The following is a 23,385-nucleotide window of genomic DNA, read 5'->3' as shown; positions in this document are numbered from 1 at the left end:
AGAATGGATATATTGGCAGCTTAATTACTACATATGCACCTTATGGTGAGTCCATAAGGGGCACCCTGTTAAAAAACTGGTGTATCCTTATGGGAGACAGAGATCTTAAATCAAAATTGGGTGCCCTACCGAGAGTTGTGTACAGAAAAGGAACTAACTTAAAAAATATATTAGATAAAAAGCATAAATTGTACAACAGGAACCCAGAAATGGTTAAATGTGAAGCTTGCACCTATTGCAGGTACATAGACATAGGTAGGGACTATACAATTGTTAACAGGCATTTTTCACTCACTGCTAGATATGACTGTAATTCTAAAAGTGTGGTATATTTGGTAAGATGTCAACTCTGTCTGGCATTTTATATCAGAAAAAATGATTGTAGGTTCAAAAAAAGAATCTATGAACACATTTATAGTATAAATAGAAACAGAGAAAATAATGCTTTGGCCAACCACATTAGGGACAACCCTGGACACCACTTTAAATTTAAGGTGATCAACCAGGTGATGGAGGGCCCTAGAGGTGGGCATACATCCCTTTTACTCAAAAGACAAGAGTTATTATGGCAACTTACCTTAAATGCACATAGTTACCCAGGCCTTAATGAGCAGTGTTCTGTTATGTGTTTACTCAAGCTTAAAAGTCTATTATGCTGAATGAATTTATGAAATTCAGTATAGAATGTTCTTATAAGATATAATATTTTATGTACTTATAGGTTTGTATGGATGCACCTTTTTGATTTTTTTTATATATTAATAATTCACTTTGTGCTTAAAAAGTATTTTAAAGTATATGTAAATATCTTTATACAAATGTGTGTGCCTTTTAACAATCAGTTTTAAACTTGTGATGTAATGCATCTTATTGGTCATGTGATTTCTTAGTTATATAAAGAGGGGTTTTACTGTTTAAATTTGTCTGAAGAAGTTAATTTGGTTTGAGTGAACAAAATTGCTCACAGATTAAAGTTTTGGTTTGCCTTTGGAGCTGTGGCCCTTTGTTACTTATTTTATTATCTCTACATAAACCAGCCACTGTTGAAAAGGGTTTAAAAATATTTAATAATAAATACTAAAAACACAAGACAATACTACTACCACGGTGCTATTCAAGAGTTCAGAGATCACACAGAAACTTAAAATAACTCAGTAGTACAGTTTTGATGTAAAAGAAAAACAGTCTAATCTTTACAGTCCCAGCTATTTCTACAAGAAAGCACACTTCTAAGATAACTTAGACAACAGGCAGTGCTGTAAGTTGGATATGAAGACAAAAATGTTTAATAATCTATGGTTCTCACTGTTTAAATTGAAACTGCAGTTCTGCTAAACATTACATAATCTTTTACACCTGCCTGGTTTCTAGGCCACACAGAAACTGCATTTACATTATTTTACACTTAGAGCAATAAAGGACATTCCACATGTAAATTCTGGTCATTAACTTTAACCTTAAAACAATAGGCAGGAAGCCTTCATCTAGCCAGACCGGAGTCAAATTGTAAAACATCAAAGGCAGTGATGAAATAATTTTAATTTTAAAAGAAAGATAATAATGCTTGACTTAGTTTTCCTTACAGCAGATGGCAATGTTGACACATTGTTGAAACAGAATTTCTTTACATTTAAGACACAAGCCTGTATTTTACATTTATATTTACTAATGCCAGAATTATGCATCAAATTCTATTTGGCTAAGCTGGCAGCCTTCACCCATCTCTACCTAATCTTCACATCTCCCCCCACCCTGGAGAACTCAAGCTAGTTTTTCAAGTGACCCTTGATAAATGCCACTTGAGAGGATTAGGTCTATCTGGGTGTTCTCACCCCATTCCCTGTCTTGTGAGCCCATCTGCATTGGCATTTCTAATCCCACTGCGGTGCTACACTGACATATCATATGCTTGCAACCGCAGACTCCATCTTAGCAGCTTGCCATTTTGTTGGCTGACTCTGTTTAACCATATTAGGGGGTTGTCACCTGTCATTACTGTGAATTGTCTTCCATACAGATAAGGCTGAAGTTTCTGCAGTGCCCACACTATGGCTAGACATTCCTTTTCTACAGCTGCATAACATTCCTACCTGGGTTGGAGCCTACAACTGAGATAAACCACTGGGTGCTCTTCCCCCTCTGAAGAAATCTGGCTAAGTACAGCCCCCACCCCATGGTTCAAAGCATCCACTTGCACAACAAATTCTTTAATGTAATCTGGACTGGCTAAAACAGGGGGTCCTCTCAAAGCTTCTTTAAGCTTCTGGAATGCCTGCTCACATGCTGGGGTCCACAGTACCTTATCTGGCCTGTTCTTCCTTGTCAGATCTGTGAGGGGAGCAGCTATGGTACTATAACTAGGGACAAACTTTCTGTAGTACCCTGCTGTCCCTACAAATGCCCTCACCTGCTTTTTAGTAACAGGTGCAGGCCATGCCTGAATGGCTTCCACTTTAGCAGGTTCTGGCCTTATGTTACCACTCCCCACTCTATGTCCTAGGTAGAAGACATCTGCCATACCCACTTGACATTTGCTCAGCTTTTTGGTCAACCCTGCCCTTTGTAGTCTGCCCAGAACCTCCCTGACATACTGAAGACACTTTGGCCAGGAATGGCTGCAGATGGCAATATCATCTGGGTAAGCAAGGGCAAACCCTCCTGCTCCTGCTAGGATATTATCTACCAGCATCTGGAAAGTTGCTGGGGCATTCTTCATCCCAAAGGGCACCTTTGTGAACTTGTACAAGCCAAAAGAAGTCAGAAAGGCTGACTTCTCTCTAGCACAGGGAGTCAAGGGCACCTCCCAGTAACCATTGGTAAGATCAATGGTTGTAAGATACTTATCCCAACCCATATGCTCTAGGGCCTCACCTGTCCTAAGCATGGGGTAAGCATCCAACTCTGTGTGACTATTTAATTTTCTGAAGTCCACATAGAAGCTGGTGCTGCCATCCTTTTTGGTGCCAGCACCACTGGGAAGGCTCAGGGACTGTTGGACTCTTGAATCACCCCTAGTTCCAACATCTCCTGTACCTCCTCCCTCAGAGTCTGTCTGACTCTCTCAGGCACCCTACAAGGGGCCTGCCTAATAGGCCTTTGCAGTCCTGTATCCACCTGGTACTGCACCAGGTGGGTGCACCCTGGTTTCCCAGTGAACATGTCCCCAAATTCCTGCAACACTACTCAGATTTCCCAAACCTGGGTAGGAGATAGCTGCTGGGACACTGCTACCCCTTCCACTGAGGTGTCAGCCTGAGCATCACTGAGGAGATCAGTCCCCAGTTCTCCATCAGATTCCTCCTGCAATCCACTGCAAATGCTCAGCACAAGGGCCTCCCTATCATGGTAAGGTTTCATCATGTTAACATGGTACAATTTGTGCCTCGGCCTTCTGCCTAGCAGTTCCACCATTTAGTTAACATCACTTACCTTTCTTACCACTTTGTAGGGTCCCTCCCAAGATGCTTGCAGTTTGTTGTGTCTGACAGGGATGAGAACCATTATGCTGCCCTACAGCATACTCTCTAGCATGAGCATTCCTGTCATATCACACCTTTTTCTGTTGTTGGGCTTCTGACAGGTTCTCTTGGGCCAAGCCCATGAGTTCCCTGAGCCTTGTCATGAGGTTTAGGATGTATGCCACAACAGACTCCTTGTGAGGTTCACACACACCTTCCCACTCATCTCAAATTAAATCTAGAGGTCCCCTCACCCTATGACCATACAGCAACTCAAAGGGTGAAAAACCTGTGGATTCCTGGAGAACCTCCCAGTAAGCAAACAACAGATGGGGCAAATATTTGTCCCACTCCCTCTTAAACTGATCTGCAAATGCCCGTAGCATGGACTTGATTGTAGAGTTTAACCTCTCAACAAGACCATTAGTCTGGGGATGGTAGGGGGTGGTCTTCATGTGCTTCACCCCACAGGACTTCTACAGACAAGCCAGCAGGTCTGACATGAAATTTGCATCTTGGTCAGTCAGTATTTCTTTTGGGGAACCCACCTTCCTGAAAATCTCTAGCAAAGCATTTGCCACCTTCTCTGCCTGAATGGAGGACAAAGCCACTACATCAGGGTATCGTGTAGCATAATCCACTACCACTACGATATAGCTTTTCCCTGTGGAACTTGGGGTACTCAGAGGTCCCACAATATCCATAGCTACCCTCTGAAATGGCTCCTCAATCACAGGTGAAGGCATCAAAGGAGCTCTCACCTTGTCTCCTGCCTTGCCTTCCTTTTGATACTGCTCACAGGTCCTGCAGTACCCTGTTACATCTCTGGAAATTCCAGGCCAATAAACATTCTGCATAATATGCCTCTTTGTATGTTTTATGCCCATATAACCTTTAAAGGGAATATCATGGGTTATGGCTAGAAGCACCAGACAGTAGGCTCTAGGCACTACAAACTGCTGTACTCTCTCACCTTCTAGCCCTCCCTCAGGGGTCCACTCTCTGTATAGTAACCCTTAGTCCCAGTATACAGATTCCCCTTTCCATGAGAATCAGGTGCCTCCCTAGCTACCTGCCTCAGGCCTTGCAATGTAGGGTCTGAGAGCTGAGCCTGTCTCAACTCTCTCCTTGTAACCCTTCCCAGCTCCCTTTCCACAGGAAGTCTGGCATCCTCTGACAGCGGTGCCTCACTGTCAGCCTGGGTACTACTACTCACCTCTACCTTTGAAGTCACTCTGTCCAAGGGAACATCAGTACCCACAAGCAGCTGTGGCTCACCTTCAGTTTCACTGCTACAGCATAGCTCACTCTCTGAAGTAACCACCTCACCAGTCCTGGCTGCAAGTATGCAGTCTGTCTGGGTCTCTCCCAGGCACATCCTTGTCTCCCAGCCTGACTGCATGTAACTGCATAAGTACATGGTACTGCCTCATCCAAATACTTCACTCTCAGGATGTCTGCAGGATCGTAGTTTAGTACCTCTGTTGTGTTTCCCACTTACTGGCTCTCTCACCTTTGGTTCCTCACCTTGCCTCTGTGGACACCTGTATGCCACATGGCCCCACTGGTTGCATTTAAAACATTTAACCCTAGCTCCTGGATGTGTACCTGGACTAGTGACTTCCCCTGCTACTGGCAGATTCTGTTTTGGCAGTTTGGGCTGCCCACCATGGGTTCCTTTAGACCCATGTGCAGTACTGGGGGTCCCTTTCCTGTGCAAGGCTGCCCTGCTGGCCAGATATAGGTCTCCCTTCTTCCCCAACTCATCTGAAGTATCACATTGTCTATCAGCTAACCAGATCCTCATGTCCTCAGGCAAAGTGCTAAGGGCTTGTTCCCTCACCAAAAGGACTGCCAGCCCTTCAAAACTAGTGACCTGACATCCACTCACCCAGCTATGAAAATAAGTGCTCAGTTCAGCAACATATTCACAAACACTTTCATCTGCCTTGTGTCTATGCTCATGAAGCTTTTCCTATACATTTCAGGTGTTAGCTTAAAACATTCTAAAATACATTTTTTTACAGCAGTATAATCAAAACATGCAATGTCAGACATTTAACCATTGCATTTACAGATTTACCATGGAGTAAGGGGGTCAGGAACCGTACCCAGAGCCTTTGGTCAATGCTATACTATTTGTATAACCTCTCAAACATATGAATGAAACTATCAAAATTATCCTCCTCTTTAAATTGCAGAAGAACTTTACTGACGTGTTTTACTTCTGGGGTCCAGTTACTCCCTTCCCCAATACCTCCATGACTCTGGCGAAGAGTTATAATTTCCCTCTCATCCCTCCTCTTCTTCGGCTTCTATCTCCAAATGCCTGGCCTCCAACTCAAGTCTCTTTAGCTCCAGCTGGATTTTTAAGTCCACTGCAGAAAGGTTGAGCTGTCCATTCTCCGAGGATATTTTATCTCTACTGCCAGTCTGATCGTCCTTCTCAGAAAGGTTGAGCTGTCTGTTCTCTGAGGATATTGTATCTCCACTGCCAGTCTGATTGTCCTCCTGGATGCTGTTTTCTGATGCAGCTGTAACCAAGGCTGCAATCAGGTCTGCCTTAGTCATGTTTCCATGCACCAGTCTCCTAGCCTGGCACATCTCCACCGGCTGGCTCCTTGTCATCTTTCCATACTCCCCTGCTGACATGCTGCCTGCTCACCCTGACTGACTAAGCTAACAAAAGAAATAAAACACTTCTGATCTGAACTCTGAGTATTCACTATGTGGCTATTTTAGAGTACAAAACACCTTCAGAGACACCTTCAGAGATCACTTTACATAAGCTGCAGGATTAACTAAGCTAACAAAAGAAATAAAACAATTGTGATCTGAACTCTGAATAATCACTACGTGGCTGTCTTAGGGTACAAAACACCTGCAGAGATCACTGTACATAAGCTACAGGATTCACTCTACTCACACCACTATAAGCCAATTAGTATTTGCCAACTAATTAATATGTGATGTGGATATCCTACCACTGCCAAACACATGTAATGCCCGTGCCCTGGCCCAGCAATCAAGGAGCCTCAATCCTCACCATAAAGGGCATCTTATATAAGAGGAAAAGATTAGGTTCATAGGTTCATAGGTAGGTAAGTAGGTACTAGGCTATTGGCCCAAGTGTTAACAAATACACACAGTAAAGTGCAATTTCCCTTAAGAGCACACATAGATTACAGTCAGTCTGGGGCTGGTTGCTCCCCAGGTCCCCAATAAGACTCCCCACTGGCACAGCTATAGGGTCTAGATCTCAGCCTAGTTGGCAAGCTAACCTCCAGTACCCTCTCTGTCCAATCACTGCTTCGTGTCCCTGCCCAAGTAGCTCTCTCACACACACACACACACACACACACACACACACACACACACACACACACACACACTTTGAGATTTATTTATACAACTTCACAGACACTCCTGGGAAAGGCTGACACAGATTCTCCAGCTGTGCTCCTTTACCCAGACTATACAGTAGTAATTACTGCCACCACAAGCTAATAATTATTAGCTACCCAAAGGCCCTTAAAAGGGTGTCCAATTATTACTGTGCAATATTGTTTTCCAATTGGTAAGTGTGAATAATCATTCAAAGCTTATTAGAGTGGCTTTGTACAATAAACTTTATAAATATACAATGTACCATACAGCTTAACTTATCTCTACATAAACTAGCCACAGTTGAAAAGGGTTTAAAAATATTTAATAATAAATACTAAAAACACAAGACAATACTACTACACCACAGTGCTATTCAAGAGTTCAGAGATCACACAGAAACTTAAAATACTTAAGTAGTACAGTTCTGACATAACAGAAAAACAGTTAGTCTAATCTTTATAGTCCTAGCTATTTCTACAAGTAAACACACTTCTAAGATAACTTACTTAAGAGAAAAGACAGTGCTGTAGGTTGGATATCAAGACAAAAATGCTTAATAATCTCTGGTTCTCACTGTTTAAATTGAAACTGCAGTTCTGCTAAACATTACATCATCTTTTACACCTTCATGGTTCCCAGGCCACACAGAAACTGCATTTATATTCTTTTACACTTAGAGCAATAAAGAACATTCCACATGTAAATTCTAGTCATTAACTTTAACTTTAAAACTCTAAGCAGGAAGCCTTCATCTAGATGGACCAGAGCCAAATTGTAAAACATCAAAGGCAGTGATGAAATAATTTTAATTTCAAAAGAAAGATTTGAATTGCTTGACTTAGTTTTCCTTACAGCAGATGACAATGTTGCCACATTGTTGAAACAGCATTTCTTTACATTTAAGATACAAGCCTGTATTTTGCATTTATATTTACAAATGCCAGAATTATGTATCAAATTGTATTTGGCTAGGCTGGCAGCCTTCATCCATCTCTACCCAATCTTCACACTACAGTCTTAATGATCTGGCTATACAGAGCGGCAAATGGATCTACTTCCTAAACTCCCAGACTGATCATTTTAGCTATCACATGGCATTGCAGAACTGCTTAACCCTGTTTGCAATACACAAACATTAATACTACATTTAACAGTTTGCAAATGTTAAATTACAATCTCTCTGAGGACTTTTTTACAAGAAGGTTACACTGGTAGTAAAGACAGACAATCTACTGGTACTTGAATTGCTGTCCTCTTGGACTTGCACTGAAATCAATAGGATACTGCTTGGTATCAGTGTTCAAATGTCTGTAAACACCCCCATTTAGGCAAGAATTGCTCATGCATGGATCTAATAAGAAACCAGACTGTTTAGATGGAACATATACAAAAAAAAGTATACATTATCAAATGTAGCAAAACAAATATAGAGTACAGTCCACTGAATTATAAAACTGTTCCCATTTTATGTTAAACTGGAACATTTCTGTAAGCAAAACAATATTTGTAATTTTTCACACTTTTAGTGCAGTTACAGTTCTCTGCTAATTTATATTGATAGGATGAGCTTTTCAACTTTAAAGTTGTAAAATTCATCTTATAAGACTTCTGCAGCAAATGAAATGTTCAGATAACAAGACTATTATTCATAGAAACAGATTGCTGGTTTAGCTTGGCCAAGCACATTAGAGCACTTCTTTAAATACACAGAACAGACAGACTTGCTACTGATCAGTTTTGTTTGACTCACTGCTTAAAATGCAGAAATCCAGTCTTGTACATTTATATGTTTTGCTGTATGTGATTGTTGCCTTAAAGCTATTTGATACTTATTTTATTTATGTAAGTGAAAATATAATTCGGCTACCACTGGAGTGAGATCGCATCAAAACACCAAATACATCCTGAATTATATCATCAAATGCACAAGAGCTTATGACCATACACAGCATGTCCATTAATGCAGACCTGTACATGCAACACTAATACAATACACTTTGTCCAGTTCATAATGATCCGTCAATTATGATGCGTCTGTTTTCATTTATCTAACGGATGAAATTCCAATGTGAAGGAGACCAGATAAAATAAGACTGTAGGAACCGGAAAGCTTTAAAGAACTGTTACAGGACTTCTAATTATTTAATGCAGTCTCCTCAAACCTTAACAACTATTTCCAAAAATGTTAACTATAGAGTACACTAGATTTTTAAAGTAGTGATTCCAAACCTTTGTACATTTTTACAGACTTCAGCAATACTGCTTTATGCATTTATAACCACTGTATTGGGATAAAACTTTAAACTTTCAACCAGTCTGTTAATGACCAAACGAACAACTGCTATTTTTACCCTGAGCAGTCTAGCCCTTCCACTCCCCAGTTTCCTTGTTTGCTATTTTATTCACTTTCCTACCTGATGCCCCATCTTGCATTACCTGAAAGAGGTCCTGCCTCTTCAGAAGTAATCTGTCTTTCTGCAGTTCAGAGCTAGCCAGCCAAAGTTGAAATCTCAATACATGTATATCATTATTTTCCCTCAGACTCGTCAAACTCAGAGTTAAATATAGAATGCAGAGTGTTGGAAGTCTTCTCTGAATGTGGATGAGTGGGATTTATCTCCACGTACACAAACTACATTAAATGTTCAGTTATGTTATCCGGTTCTAAATAAATGGAGTTTAGTCTTTCAGATGCTGAGAATTTCATCATAAACACATTATAGTACTACAGCTGCATTCTGAACAGAGCTAAGCATCCCTGTTCATTTATTTTTCTGCTTTACAGACCAACCTCTTCCTACTGTACTCCAAAAAGAGATTCACAATGTTTAGTGTAAGGAACATGCTTAAAAATACATCAACATGAGACTTTGCTACTGTGTAGAAACTGTGCCTGGGTCTTTTAGCTTGCATCCAAGAATCACAGGATATTTTCAAAAGATTATGAAAAAAGTAACAAAAAATGGATTTTAAAACTGATAGTCATCACAAATGCATTGTTATTTGTATACACTCATGTTACTAGTTGCAATTTCATATTACTGCATTTGCAGCGTTTCTCTAACTCATAACATGCAATAGAATACATATATGTAAAATGTCACATAGTTACAGAACTGCAGGTTCCTGTTGGTGGATTATCTTGATGTAATGCTGAGTTTAGGCATTCTGTTCTTATTTACATGTCGAAAGATTCCTGAATTAACTTTGAGATTAGCATTTGTAAAATGCAAACAAACCAAAAAATGCAATGACATGCTTGTTTTCTTCCATGCAAATTACGGATTATATACAAGAAAAAGTCCCACTCCTACTCTTACCATCTGTTTGCATATCTTCTGATCTGTCATGAATCATGTTTCAGCAGCAGTGTTCTCATGTTTACCTAAAGCAGTATCTATACCATGGAGTAGCCAGTGCTATAGATTCATCATCAACAATGTCTCCATAGACAAAATGGATTAGCTTTTTCCTACCTTGTACTTACAAGATCCAATTACTCACCCCCACATTGGGGTCTGTCCCCCCTTAGTGAACATCGGACTTCACCCTTGGAACAGACACAGGTATTGCAGGCATCTCTATCCCATGTGCTACCATCTTCAAATTCTCTACCTTCCCAAGAGCATGTTGGTCGCCGGCATTCACAGGTTTCTAAATACTTCACACGGGCCAGCAAATCAACATTCTAAATCAGGCAAACAGAACAAAAATTAAAATTACTGACATATCAAATTCATATTTTCAAGCACATGACCAACAATTAACCACCTGAAATGGTATTAAACTACTTATTATATGACCATGTGAAGGTTTTCAGTTACCGCTCATGTTAATGTACAGTTAGAACTGTAAATATTAACTATAAGGGAAAACTATTTTCTGCATCTGTCACTTAATGTTGTTATATAATTATATCACTTTTCCTGTTGAAATATATTTATTTTAATGTTCACCACTTCCTTTTTATCCCATGTACTACACAACAGATTTTGCCTAGAAGAGTCAGTTGCTGCCAATGCTTCCTCCTAATAACGAAAAAAAAATGGGAAATTGTATGTAATGGTTATATCAAAATGTTTCTCAGCTTGTTCCAGTTCTAGATGAGGAAGCAAATTGCAGTTGAATTCCATTGCAAGAGTCCATCATTTACAAGAATCTTCTTCTTCTTCTTTTGGCTTTTCCTGGTTAGGGGTCGCCACAGCGGATCACCTGTCCGCTCATGTATGTCTGGTATTTATATTTAGATTACACTGTTGTGGTTTTAATGTTAATTTTAATTCTTTTTAAGTGAGAAATGTTTTTTCCTTGCATGGCACATAAAAAAAGTCTGCTTAAATACCTTTCTCAGTATGGTGCATTACATATGTAGGAGCTGCTGTAATCAGACTCAACCAACAGGATAAGATGTGTTGTTTTAACAGACCAAGCTATTTTTCCAGGTACATCTGATTGCATTCTTGTTTACAGTACCAAAATTAGGATGTTACACAGCAATAAGGCATAACAGTTTTACAGAAGAGGCATTTGCTGCCCTATTCCAAGCTGAAGGATCCAACATGTGAACAATTACATATTTCACAACAACAAACAATGCTTTAGGCCAATCAACAAAGTCAACAAATACTGAAAAGAGTTTGGATTAGTTTTTTTTTTTGGTACAACAGTGTTGGAGTTGCTCACACACGATTAGTAATATGCTTGACCCATAAAAATTACATACTGCAAATGAGATTTATAGACAGTAAGTTATTATAGGTTCATAGGTGGGTACTAGGCTATCTGCCCAATGGCTTTCACCATCCCCTTAGATTAGTTCCCTGTGCCTCTGTCCAGCAGTGCCACTGAAGTGATCCCCGAGACAAACTTTCTGTTTCCCATCCACTCATCAAGGTTTCTCTTGAAGAGTGTTAGCGAGGTGCTCTGCCTAATGTAGATTGGGATCTTGTTCCAAAGCATGGGAAGTCTCTGGGACAGGAATCTATCCCTCCAACACATCCTATTTATTGTTGTTGTAAATTTTAGATCCCTAGAGCATTTGGCTCAAGGGGATAAGGTTTTCTTTAGGTGGAGCATGTCCATCAATGTAGGAGCTGCCTTTTATATGCAAACAAGTGCTGACAATTCACTCCATACTTACTTTGCAAAATCCAGAACCCTTGAAAAAAATTCCCAAAAGCTATTTTTCTTCTTTTATTTATTCACATTAATTTATCACCATCATCACCTTTAACATCTTCTTCCCACATATTCACTCTGCATTTTCCTGAATTGTTTTGTTCACCATTCGGTAACTTATACCAATTGTTTGATTACCCTGAATCTCTCCCATGTTTCTTATCCATATTTTACCTCACTCCATCTTTGCAATAATTTTTAACAATTTTAATTATTTGTAGTTAACAGATCAAGTTAATATACAAGCTCTAGAACTCCACCCCTTGACATTACTAACCCACCTATAAACTTTAAATTATTTTACCCACGCTAAAGAAGCACATACAACATTAGAATTCTTTAACCTAGTACATTATAGGCATCTAAAAGGCAACTCTTCATTTCAATAGTAACAGAAAAAACAATGTTAACAGTTACTGCAAACTTGAAACATTAATATTGGCTAATCTTAGTAAATTCAGTATATCAACAATTGTTAATGTACACCCTTGAACCATACAGTTATAAGCACAAAGTAGGAGAGTCTTTGTTTTATATTTCCAAATAATTTAACCTTGTGCATACTTATTATTTCAAGTATAAGATTCAAGTTTTCCAAATAGTCCATACCTCATCAGAAGGTTATTTAAATATCATTATTTGCTAATATAATCCATCATCAAAACAAGTTTAACAAATCAACTAAATATTGTAAAATAATACTTCTGTACTGTTTTATACTTTTCAAATCATTCTCCCTTTTGGTGCATAATTTACAGCATAAACTAATATATTAGCTCCTGTATTGCACCATATGTCTACACACACCTAATTAAGCTATTACGCCTTCTTACAAAATAAGAGTAACATATAACAACAGCCTTATCTTTTTGGTAGATTTTAGACACTTTATCAGTTATTCAATTAAGCTATTATGCCTTCTTACAAAATAAGAGTAACATATAACAACAGCCTTATCTTTTTGGGAGATTTTAGACACTTTATCAGTTATTCCCTTTAGTTAATATTAAAATCTTTTTATATGTGGCTTGACCCTTGCTAAATAAAAAAAAATAAAAATTCTTACCTTGCTTCAAACACCCCCCGACACACACATACACACACACACACACACATACACACACACACACACACACACACACACACACACACACACACACACACACACACACACACACACACGTGTACACAGAAAAGAAAAAGTCATCTGTACTGCACACTCAGAAAGGAACACAAATTAATTAAATTATTACCCATAATTGGGATCTTACCAATTTTCTGTCTCTTTATTACCCAGTCTTGTTTTATATAGAACTATCAACGCGTTCCTTATTTTGCTTACATTGCTAGTTCCTGTTGAATTCCCAGTTCTCTTGAACCATCTTTTAAAAGGGCAAAAAAAAAAAAAGGCAAACAGGCCTATCATCTGTCAATGTTTGACCTCTGTTTCCAATTATTCTTCACATATCCCACTGTATCAATGCTTCTCAGTTCAATCATTTTTTTTCCCTTTTTTTTGAACTTCACTGATCTCATGGCCAATTCTTTTATTTTCTTAATTGTCTAATCAGGGCTGTCAGATACCAACACACCTGTATTTCAAAATACTTTCAGTACAACAGAAAAGACCACCAAAATTCTAATCCCTTATGCTTATATTACCTCAATACATAAAACTAAAACAAGAATAGCTTTGCAGGGACACCTTTGAATTGCCCTGTTCCAAAAACACCATTTTGGCAACTGCAGCCAATATTGTGCCTAGCACGCACTACTTGTGCACCACTGGTTCTCTTGCAAAAGAGGTGAAAAACAGCTCCCTACTGAAATTCCAGCACTCAAAAGCTGAGTGCTAACAAGCCGAAAAAAAACCCCAAAAACATAGGAGAAGAGTGAATATTAAAAATCGCTATTCTCTTTAAAACGTCCTTTTGCTGGGGGGGGGCAAGCTGTCCACTTCACCGCCCACCCAAAATAGTATATACCAACCCTGAGATCACCACACCTCAGAGAATAGGAAATATTCTGAGAAATGTTGTCTCACACTTAATATATCTAAGTCTGTTTTTTTCAGCCATTCAGTCTCATATTTTGGGCCTCACCCAAGTGTGTCCCAAAATTTCAAATGGTTACAATGAAAACTCAATAAATACTGGTCATCTGCCCTCAACAATGATATGTACTTCACTGATGCAACTCCCATGGAATCCTTAGCAAAGCCAGTCCATTCCACCACTTCATCTGTCATGCAGTCCTACAAATCTCCCCCGCAAAACACGTTACAGTCTCAAGCTATATCATTGTGTCCCATCTTCTAGTAGATTAAGATGCATCACAGAATGATCAATTACTTTAAAAGCCTCTGTTACCCTTTCTTGAATTTCTGCAAACTGCAGTCGATCTGACTCCTATGGGCGGCCATGGTGGTGCAGCGGTTAGCATTGCCACCTCACAGCAAGAGGTTCTCTGGTTTGATCCTCGGCTGGGGTGCCTCCTGTGTGGAGTCTACATGTCCTCCCTGTGGTTGCGTGGGTTTCCTCTGGGTGCTCCGGTTTCCTTTCACATCCCAAAGACATGTTGTAGGTGGATTGGACACTCTAAATTGGCCCTAGGTGTGAGTGTGTGTGTATGTGTGTGTGCCTTCTGTGGAAGGTTGTGTGCCGGGCTGGCAACTCTATACCGCAAGACTCCACTGCCAATCATGAGCGGACAGGTGATCCGCTGTGGTGACCCCTCACCGGGAAAAGCCAGAAGAAGAAGAAAGCAGTCGATCTGACTCCATCACCAGCTACTGATCATTCATATAGATGGCATTTGCAATAGCAGCCACCTCCAGTCCTCTAATGTACACTACGAGCATTCCCAGAATGTTCCAGACTTCAATTAAAACTGCTTCTAGGCTGTTAGTCAGGTTCAATCTTAACACCTTTTTAATTTTTCTAAGCTGCAAATACTGAGCACATATGGGGACACAGCACTGAGTCCTGAGCCAAACACCTCCAAAACACTCTGCTTCCATCATGAAAACCACTTCTCCAGCAGTATTCATTTGATAACATATTTCACCCTCTTATCACTCAAATCCACACTAAATTAACTATTTTAAGTACCTTTAATAATCAGTTTACATTCTTCACAAATGGAGTGTTCTGAGAAATTCTCGAACCTCAAGCAGTATTACACATGCGCCTTACAAGTAACAGTACTTTTGTGTTCGAATACATTCTAAAGGTGCCTTGCAGATATAAATATTGTCTTTTCCTAAGTTTCAGTAAATCACTTCTTTGACAACTGTATGAACAAGAGACAGTGATTTTCATTTTCTATGTTGGATGGCAATGAGAAATAACATTTCACCAGGTTACGACAGAAGTTACACCTGCATTATGCTATCGTCTGAGGTTACAATTTCTTTCAGGTACTAGAAATTCCAGTATTACTACTTTATTTCATCTTTTACCTTCTTTATGCCACTGACACTCTCTCAAATGTATTCCATGCAGTTTTAAATAATCTTCTTAAAGACTTTGCTGTATCATGCCTGCTGGAATGGTTATTATCTGTTCCACCATTCTTATTGTGAAGAAATTTCTCAGACTGAAACTCATTCTTGAATTGCCCGCACGTGCCTAGTGAGTTCTTGTAGATAATTTTGAAATAGACTTTTCTGCTGTACTCTACCCCCTTTAGATACTTCAGTGTCTTTCTGCTGTTTCACCTTTTGTTCCTTTTCTATGAGAGTTACATTTATTCTATATATACTCTTTCATTGCTGCTGCCCTGCTTTGAACTACATCTGACCTACATCTTTTTAGGACTATATCTTCCATAGCTTAATACAATGTAAATCAGACACAACACCTGCATTCAGATATAGTGGCATCATAGCATTTCACCTTCCACTGGTGTTTCCTCCAGACAGAGAAGAAATATAAAATATAACATAAAAAAAGCAACGTGAAATATTTTCTGTATACAACATTAATCTGGGCAATCAAATGACAAGCTTTAGTTTATAAATACAGGCCTCCATAGGTAGTTCAAAACAATGATGCCAAATCCTTCTCTATTATAGCTTGTAAGTCAAGTAAACAATAAAACTGTTCATCTTTAAAAGACCTTATCTCATTAAAGTGATGCCTCCATGTGTTTTTGATAGTACATCTAACAAAGCTAGCTAACATTATTTGATGATCAACTTACATATTATGCTTGTAATCATTATTGCATTAGTATTTTATGGCAGACCTTTCATCTAAAGATGCAGGTAGTAGAAAACCTGTCACTAACACCAAAATTTTAATTGATGCAGTCATGTTTTTTTTTCACATTTCAGGTTGATATGTAGATATAAGATATTATCAGAGTTAGCTCCCTTTTTAGTCACTTATTATCTCCCCATTAAACATGCTTTCTTTATTTAGGTTTCTACAATCTATGTGATAGGTTCTGCATTTCTTTGTGCAGATTCCTGGTTATCAGAATAATACAGTTGTGCACACTTACCATAAATGTAAATGTTCGAGTGTATTCACTGTTGCAGTCATCACTTGTGGGTTATCCCTGCTGTGATAGCCCTCGGCCAGCCCGAATACCATAGTCAATGTTTTTCTGCGTCGGCTACTGTCACTTGCTGGTTGATGTCAGGTTGTCAGTGCTATAAAGGAAGGCAGCCAACGTCATTACATCAGTTTTTCTTGCCCTAACCAGTCAGAGGCCCAAGTAAATATGGGAAAGTGGTCCTGGTGGGTAAAAGCCACTGTTAGAAAATGATGTCTCCCTAAAGAAAGAAGCTATAAGGGGGATGGGGGTGGGAAATCAGGACTACGACAGTGAATACACACGAACATCTATATTTATGGTAAGTGTACAGAACTGTACTATGTTCTTCGTGTTTCACTGTTGCAGTCATCACCTTGTGGGAGGATTCCCAAAGCTGAGGAGAGGGGTGGTAGGATTAGTAAGAAACCTAGGAATGGGTCAGCATGCCCTGCAGAGCTGCAGAGGCAAATCCTGCCCTAGCCTTAGAAAATAGAGGTAGGTGGTAATGCTTGGTAAAGGTATGGACATAAGTCCAGGTGGCAGCTTCAAGGATGCCCCTGGTGGGAACTCCTCTGAGGAATGCTGTGGAAGTGAAGGCTGCCCTAGTGTAATGGGTTTGAATAGACTTGGGGGGGGGGTCCCATTCAAACTGTAGCAGAAATGGATACAGTGTGATATTCATTTGGAAATGGTTTGTTTGGAGATGGGCTTCTCCTCTGTCCCTGGGGCAAAGCTGACAAGTAGTTAGTCCATTTTCCTGAAGTGTTTAGTACAGTCCAGATCGTATCTGAGCTGCCTGTGCACATCTAGTGAGTGCAGAATTATTTCCCCCTTGTTTTGAGGGTTAGGAAAGAAGGTGGGTAGATGAATGGCCTGGTTGAGAGTTACATTAGATACCACCTTGGGCATAAAGCAGGGATTAGTCCTCAGGGAGACCCTGTCTGCATGGAAGATGATGAAGGGCTCAATGGCCATCAGTGCCTGAAGTTCTGAGACCCTCCTGGCTGAGGTAATATCTAGGAGCAAAGCAGTCTTCCAGGACAGGTATCTTAGTTCTGCTGAAGCAGCAGGTTCAAAGGGTGGTAAAGTTAGTTTTCCCAAAACACAATTCAGGTCCCAGGCTGGAGTGGGTGGCATTCTGGGAGATCTGATATTAGAAGTCCCTCTGAGGAACTGTTTAATCAAAGGATGGGAGAACATGGGGCTGTTCTGTATAAAAATGATCTGAAATGTCTGAGGCATAGATTTTAATAGAGGAGAAGGAGAGGCCACTATTAAGTAGCTCCACTAGGTAGTCCAGGATAAGAGGGATGTAAGGTTGTGGAGTATTGCCCCCTCTGGACTGGCTCCAGTAGCAGAATCTTTTCCATTTTCCTGCATAAGATTTTCTGGTGCTGGGCCTTCTGGCCTCTGTGATAATGTCTAGGACCTGTTTACTTAACAGGGGTTCCTTGTTTGCTTTTAGAGTATTAAACATGCTGATAGTTTGAGTCTGCAAGCCTGGGTGCAGCACCCCCCCCCCCTGAGTTAAGAGGTCTGAGATCAGTGGAAGCTGCCTGGGAGACTGTGAGGTCAGGCTGCGCAGTACGGTGTACCAATGTTGTCTGGGCCAATCTGGAGCAATGAGGATTGCTTTTGGTCTCTCCTCCCTTATTTTTATCAGTACCTTGGGTATAAGAGGCAGAGAAGGGAATACGTACACAAAGATGGTGTTCCAGGGGAAGGTCAAGGCATCCACCTTCCACACTAGGTGGTGATACTCCTTGGTACAGAATTGTATCAGCTAATAGTTGGGATGTGAAGTAAAGAGCTCCACTTCTGGAGTCCCCCACGCCTGAGTGATTTGTAAAAAGATTTTTCTGTGGAGCTGCCATTCGTGGGGGTTTCTGCTTAAGTGGTCTGCCAGGGTGTTGTTGATCCCTGGTTGGTACTGTGCTATCGGAGGTAGTCCCATGAAGAGGCTGCCAGACAGACCTGCACAGAGGGTAAGATTGGCTCCCTCCCTGTTTGTTGATGTACCACATTACTGTGGTGTTGTTTGCTTTGATAAGGAGGACCCCTGGCTTGAGATGGGGTGTGAAGGATGTCAGAGCCTTTTGTACCTCCATCTTTTCCTTCCTGATGATGTGTAAGGGAAGGTGCTGGGCATCCCAAAGACCATGGGTGCACCTGCCTTCCATGTGAGTGCCCCAAGCTATGTCAGAGGCATCGGTGGTAATGGTCTGCCCAGTTGGGCAGAGAGTGAAGGGAAGACACTTAGTCTGTGCACAAGCCCCTGCCCACCAGAGAAACTCTGCCCTTATGCAGGGGATCAAAGGTAGGGAGGTCTTTAGAGGTTGAGAGTACTGACACCAAAGGTTCTTTAGGTACCACTGAAGTTTTCTCATGTGAAGCCTGGCCATAGGAACTAGAAGAATGCAATATGCCACATACCACAAGGCTTCCAGGAACTTCCTTGCTGTGAGGTGACTTCTGGAAGCCAGCTGGGTAAAATAGAGTGGCAGAAAGCTCTGTTTTTCTGGGGATAGGAAAGCCATTTGGGATGCTGTGTCCAGCAGAGTCCCCAAGAAAATGATCTTCCTGGAGGGTGTTTGCCTTGATTTCTTCTCGTTGATGGTGTACCCTAAGGAGGTTAGGAGGATTTTGACAAAGAGGAGGTCTTGGAGGAGTTTTTCTTTACAATCTGTCTGAATGAGGCAGTCTTCCAGATAAGGGTAAATTTGTACATTTTTCTGTCTGCAAAAGGCTATGACTGGGGCTAAGCATTTGATGAATACCCTGGGAGCAGTAGATAAGCCAAAGTGTTGTGAAGAGAACTGAAAGTGTTGTGAGCCTGCTCTGAAGCAAAGGAATTTCCTGCAGGATTCCCTTATGGAGATGTGGAGGTAGACATCCTTTAGATCTAGGGTAATTAACCAGGCATTTTTTGCCAGCATAGGCAGCAGCTGCTGCATAGTTAGCATTTTGAATTTGGGGACCATCAGGAAGGTGTTCAGAATGGACAGATCCAGGATGGGGTGCCAATTTCACTCTTTTCTGGGAACAAGGAACAGTCTGGAATAAAAACCTTTGCCTATTTGATCTGAGGGGACAGGTTCTAATGCCCCTTGGAATATGAGTTTGGACTTTTTTCAATGCCTCTGCCCACTGATTTGGAGGTAACTCTGTCTACTCTCTTGGAACTGGGAGTTCTTTGAAGGAGAATTTGTATCCTTGAGAAATGATCTTTAAGACCCATTGGTTATTTGTTACAGAAAGCCAATGCTCTTTGCAGAGGGACAGCCATCCTCCTAGCTTTTGGTTAGTGAAAGGAGGGCAGAGGTGGGAGAGGGAGTCATTGAGAGTTATTGCCATAGAGGGATGGCTTAGAACTCCCTGCCTTTGGAGTGGAAGTGGTCCACTGTTTGGTTCTCTGCTGTCCCTGGGATAGGAGTTTGGGTGTTCTGTCCCTGTGGGGCTTAGTTTGCCCCTGTTTGCTAGGTGCAGGAAAGGACCAGTGTTTTGAGGGAAAATTCCTGCTAAACCTAGGAGGTTGTACCTGAAGGAAATCTTTTACTATTTGCATATATTTTGCTTTGTCTTCCATCTTTTTAAGCACCTCTTCTGCTTTTACTCCAAACAAGCAGTCCTTATCTAAGGGTGCATCAAGTAGTTTAGAGTTGACATGATCAGGGAGAGGCTGTTCCTTTAACCATGCATGTCTCCTAATAACAGATCCTGTCACTGCTGCCCTGGTTGAGGCTTCTAGGGTGTCATAACCACAGTGTAATGAGTGTTTAGCCACTTAACAAGTAGAGTGCAGTAAATCTGCTAACTCTTTCTAACTGGCACAGTCAGGAAAGGTTGAAATATTTTGTTTTAATAGTTACAAACTGTGTTATTGATATTATAACATGTGGAACTGACAGTTGAGTGCTCTGATAGCTAAGGTTGCAGAGGTGTATACTTTTTTACCCCATCTGTCCAGAGCCTGGAGCCCCTGTCAGAAGGAGTAGGATTCTTTGCAGAACTAGCTTCAGTTCCTTTTGGTCCCTGTGTACTGACCTCCAGGTCTGCAGTAGGATTTCTGTACAGGTTTTGAGAGACTCCAGTACTCTGTAATACCTGTCAGATTTTCTGGGAGCAGGTGGGAAGGCATCAGGAGTTAAGCTGGATTCCTGGAAGATATCATCAACCACCTCTAAGACAGGGGGGAATGGCCAAGGGTCTGTGCTGGGGCAGGTGTAGAAACTCTATTATTCTTTTCTTAGACTGAGGGAAGTCCTGAGATTTCCAGTAGAAATGTTCCCTGAGGGATGTGAAGGGTTTCCCCAAAGAAAAGATCTTCTGGTGGGGAGGCAGCAGGAATGGATTCATCTGCACCTGAATCCTCATAAGCAGTAAGGGGTTGTTGTTCCTCTTCAAAATCTGAAAAATCAGACTCCTCAGAATCCTGTTCTGTCAGTATTTCAGAGGAAGGGTCCCTTTTCCTTTTAGAAGGTGCAGCCTGACTACCCCTGATAAGGGTGATAAGATCCTCCGCCATTTTAAGCATTTGAGCTTGGGGTGGTGGAGCAGGGGTAAAATGGCAGCTAGAAGTAGTTTTCCTAGGAGTGGTCTTGCCTATATGCCTAAGAGTATCCATCGATCTAAGAGAAACAGTAGTCGGAGGAGAAGACGTAATTTTTTGTCTAGATTCGGTAGTGAGAAAACCTCCTTGGAAGTTGGTGCCTGCATTGTGGCTCTGGATCCAACCAAGGCAGAGACAACCAAAGGCTCGGAAGATGAAGAAGATTTCTGCTGCATACTGGACTCTGAAAGTGTCTTGAGGCCTGCGAAGGTATCGAATCAGGCATCAAGGGCTGGGAAGGCCCCTCACTGAATTCCAGAGAACTGATGACCTGTTTAGCGGTAGAGTCATCGGAAGGCTTATCCTTGTGTGATCTGTCTCTATCTTCACCCTTACATTTTTTTCGGAATGTCTAGATGGAAGATGCAAATACCTTGCTACAAAAAGAGCTCTACGACAAAACTCTGGTATTGACTGACCAGCACACTTGTGAACTGCTTCTGCTACATACTCCATGGCAAGAAAGACTGATGTAATGATGTCGGCTGCCTTCCTTTACAGCACTGATGACCTGATGTCAGCCAGCAAGTGACAGCAGCTGATGCAAAAAAACATTGACTCTGGTATTCGGGTTGGCCGAGGGTTACCACAGCAGGAATAACTCACAGATGATGACTGTCACAGTGAAACACGAAGAACATCCAGGCAATATCTACTTTTTGTTAAAGCTTTATTTTTTTCCCTCTTCTCTCCTGAGTTTTCATCCACATTTTTTAAATTATGCAGTTCAGATCAAAATTATAAAGAGGCATATAAGCTAAAATGGAATTGTCTTCTTAAGCAACAGCAATCCTGCACTTTAAGTGTTGAATGCAATAGATAATAAATACACTGACATTCTGTTCTAAAAACATATTGTATAAACAACTAATCACCTGGGCATCATATTTTAATCTACTTCTCTGACCGAGCTTAGTATTACCATTTTGTTCTTCCATTATGTATTCTGATGTTGCTGGCAGCATGAACTTAAATCTTGCTGTTTCTACAATTTCTATCCATCCTCTTCCTAAACCTCTTTCTCTGGTGTGATTGGTGGTCACTGCAAGCAGAACAAGCAGCACAAGACTCCTTTCTCCCCTCTCCCTAGCAACAGTTTTCAGCTTATCCTTTGGGATCTTTGGTTTTCCCTAGCACCCTGAAAGAGATATAATCCCTCAGGTGTACCATGGAGTCTTGAGACTCCTTTCCAGTGGCCTATGCTTGGTACAACTCCTATGAGAAGCACCCAGAACATCTTTGCTGTGTGGTCAAATTACATCATCTAACTGCTATGAACACAGAAGGGTCATGATTGCTCTCTGAAATTAATGGGCTTCTTACTCAATCAGGGAAAGTGAGTCCAACAACCCTGCAAAAAAACTTTTATTTCAGTTACTTGTATCAATGTACTTGTCCTTTTGATCAAATAATTAAAGATGGGGACATACGTTCACTGGCAAACTGAACTGGATCATTTTACACATTACCATCAATGTCTAATCCATCACCTACAATACAGTGGCCACTGCACATATCACCTGGACAATCTCAACACCCATTCTACTTTCATTCAACAAAAAAACTACAAGATGCTTAAACTGCTTAACACCATTTAGTAGTTTCTCCCTTAACTACTGACAGCAATATTCTCTCTTCAAGACACAAACCATCCTTCTAATTTATAGATACTAATTTTCATATTAACCACTTCCCAGTCAGCAATAAATTGTTCCTGTGCAGGCTGGAGATCACAGCCATTTGAGACTAAGAGCACAATATCATTTATAAACTCCTAAGATACACTCTGGAAAAATGACTCTGTTGCAACCACCAGAAGTTATTTTGCTGCAGGGGAAATTCAACAGAAATCTGGAAGCTCTGGATCCAGAGTTTCAATTTATTCCTCACGGCAAGTCGAGTACCAGAGTGGGCTACATTCTTGCATGTCACTGAGGAAGCATCATTGAAGGTAGTTGACTACTTTACTCTCATTCAGAAGGCGAAATAAAAAAGCAGCATTAGATAGAAATTGAGGAATTAGTGTCAGTCTGTAAATAACTTTTCATTTACACCCTACCTGTTCTTTTGCAGCTAGAGAATAAAGGTATATACGTTAAACAAGGTAAATTGTATGATTCATTGCAAGATATTATGAGAACAGACCTGACTTTATCAAAACCATGCATATTGCAGAGCAAATTAAATTGCTTGTATATATATCTGATGAAA

The 23,385-nt window shown here is 40.7% G+C and overlaps 1 protein-coding gene across 1 annotated transcript in view; it reads right to left on the bottom strand.

The window, feature by feature from the left end:
- LOC122815830 (kielin cysteine rich BMP regulator) overlaps positions 1-23,385 on the bottom strand; it is a 2,917,372-nt gene that overhangs the window by 2,039,115 nt on the left and 854,872 nt on the right. Inside the window, exon 5 of the mRNA XM_044088633.1 lies at positions 10,350-10,533. Within this exon, the coding sequence (XP_043944568.1) occupies positions 10,350-10,533 (184 nt within the window). The remainder of the gene's footprint in view (positions 1-10,349; positions 10,534-23,385) is intronic.

Source organism: Protopterus annectens, chromosome 11.part0 (genome assembly GCF_019279795.1).
Source record: "Protopterus annectens isolate FY-2018-M chromosome 11.part0, PAN1.0, whole genome shotgun sequence".
NCBI classification, from domain to species: Eukaryota; Metazoa; Chordata; order Ceratodontiformes; family Protopteridae; genus Protopterus; species Protopterus annectens.
This window is presented reverse-complemented; position numbering and strand designations above follow the sequence as displayed.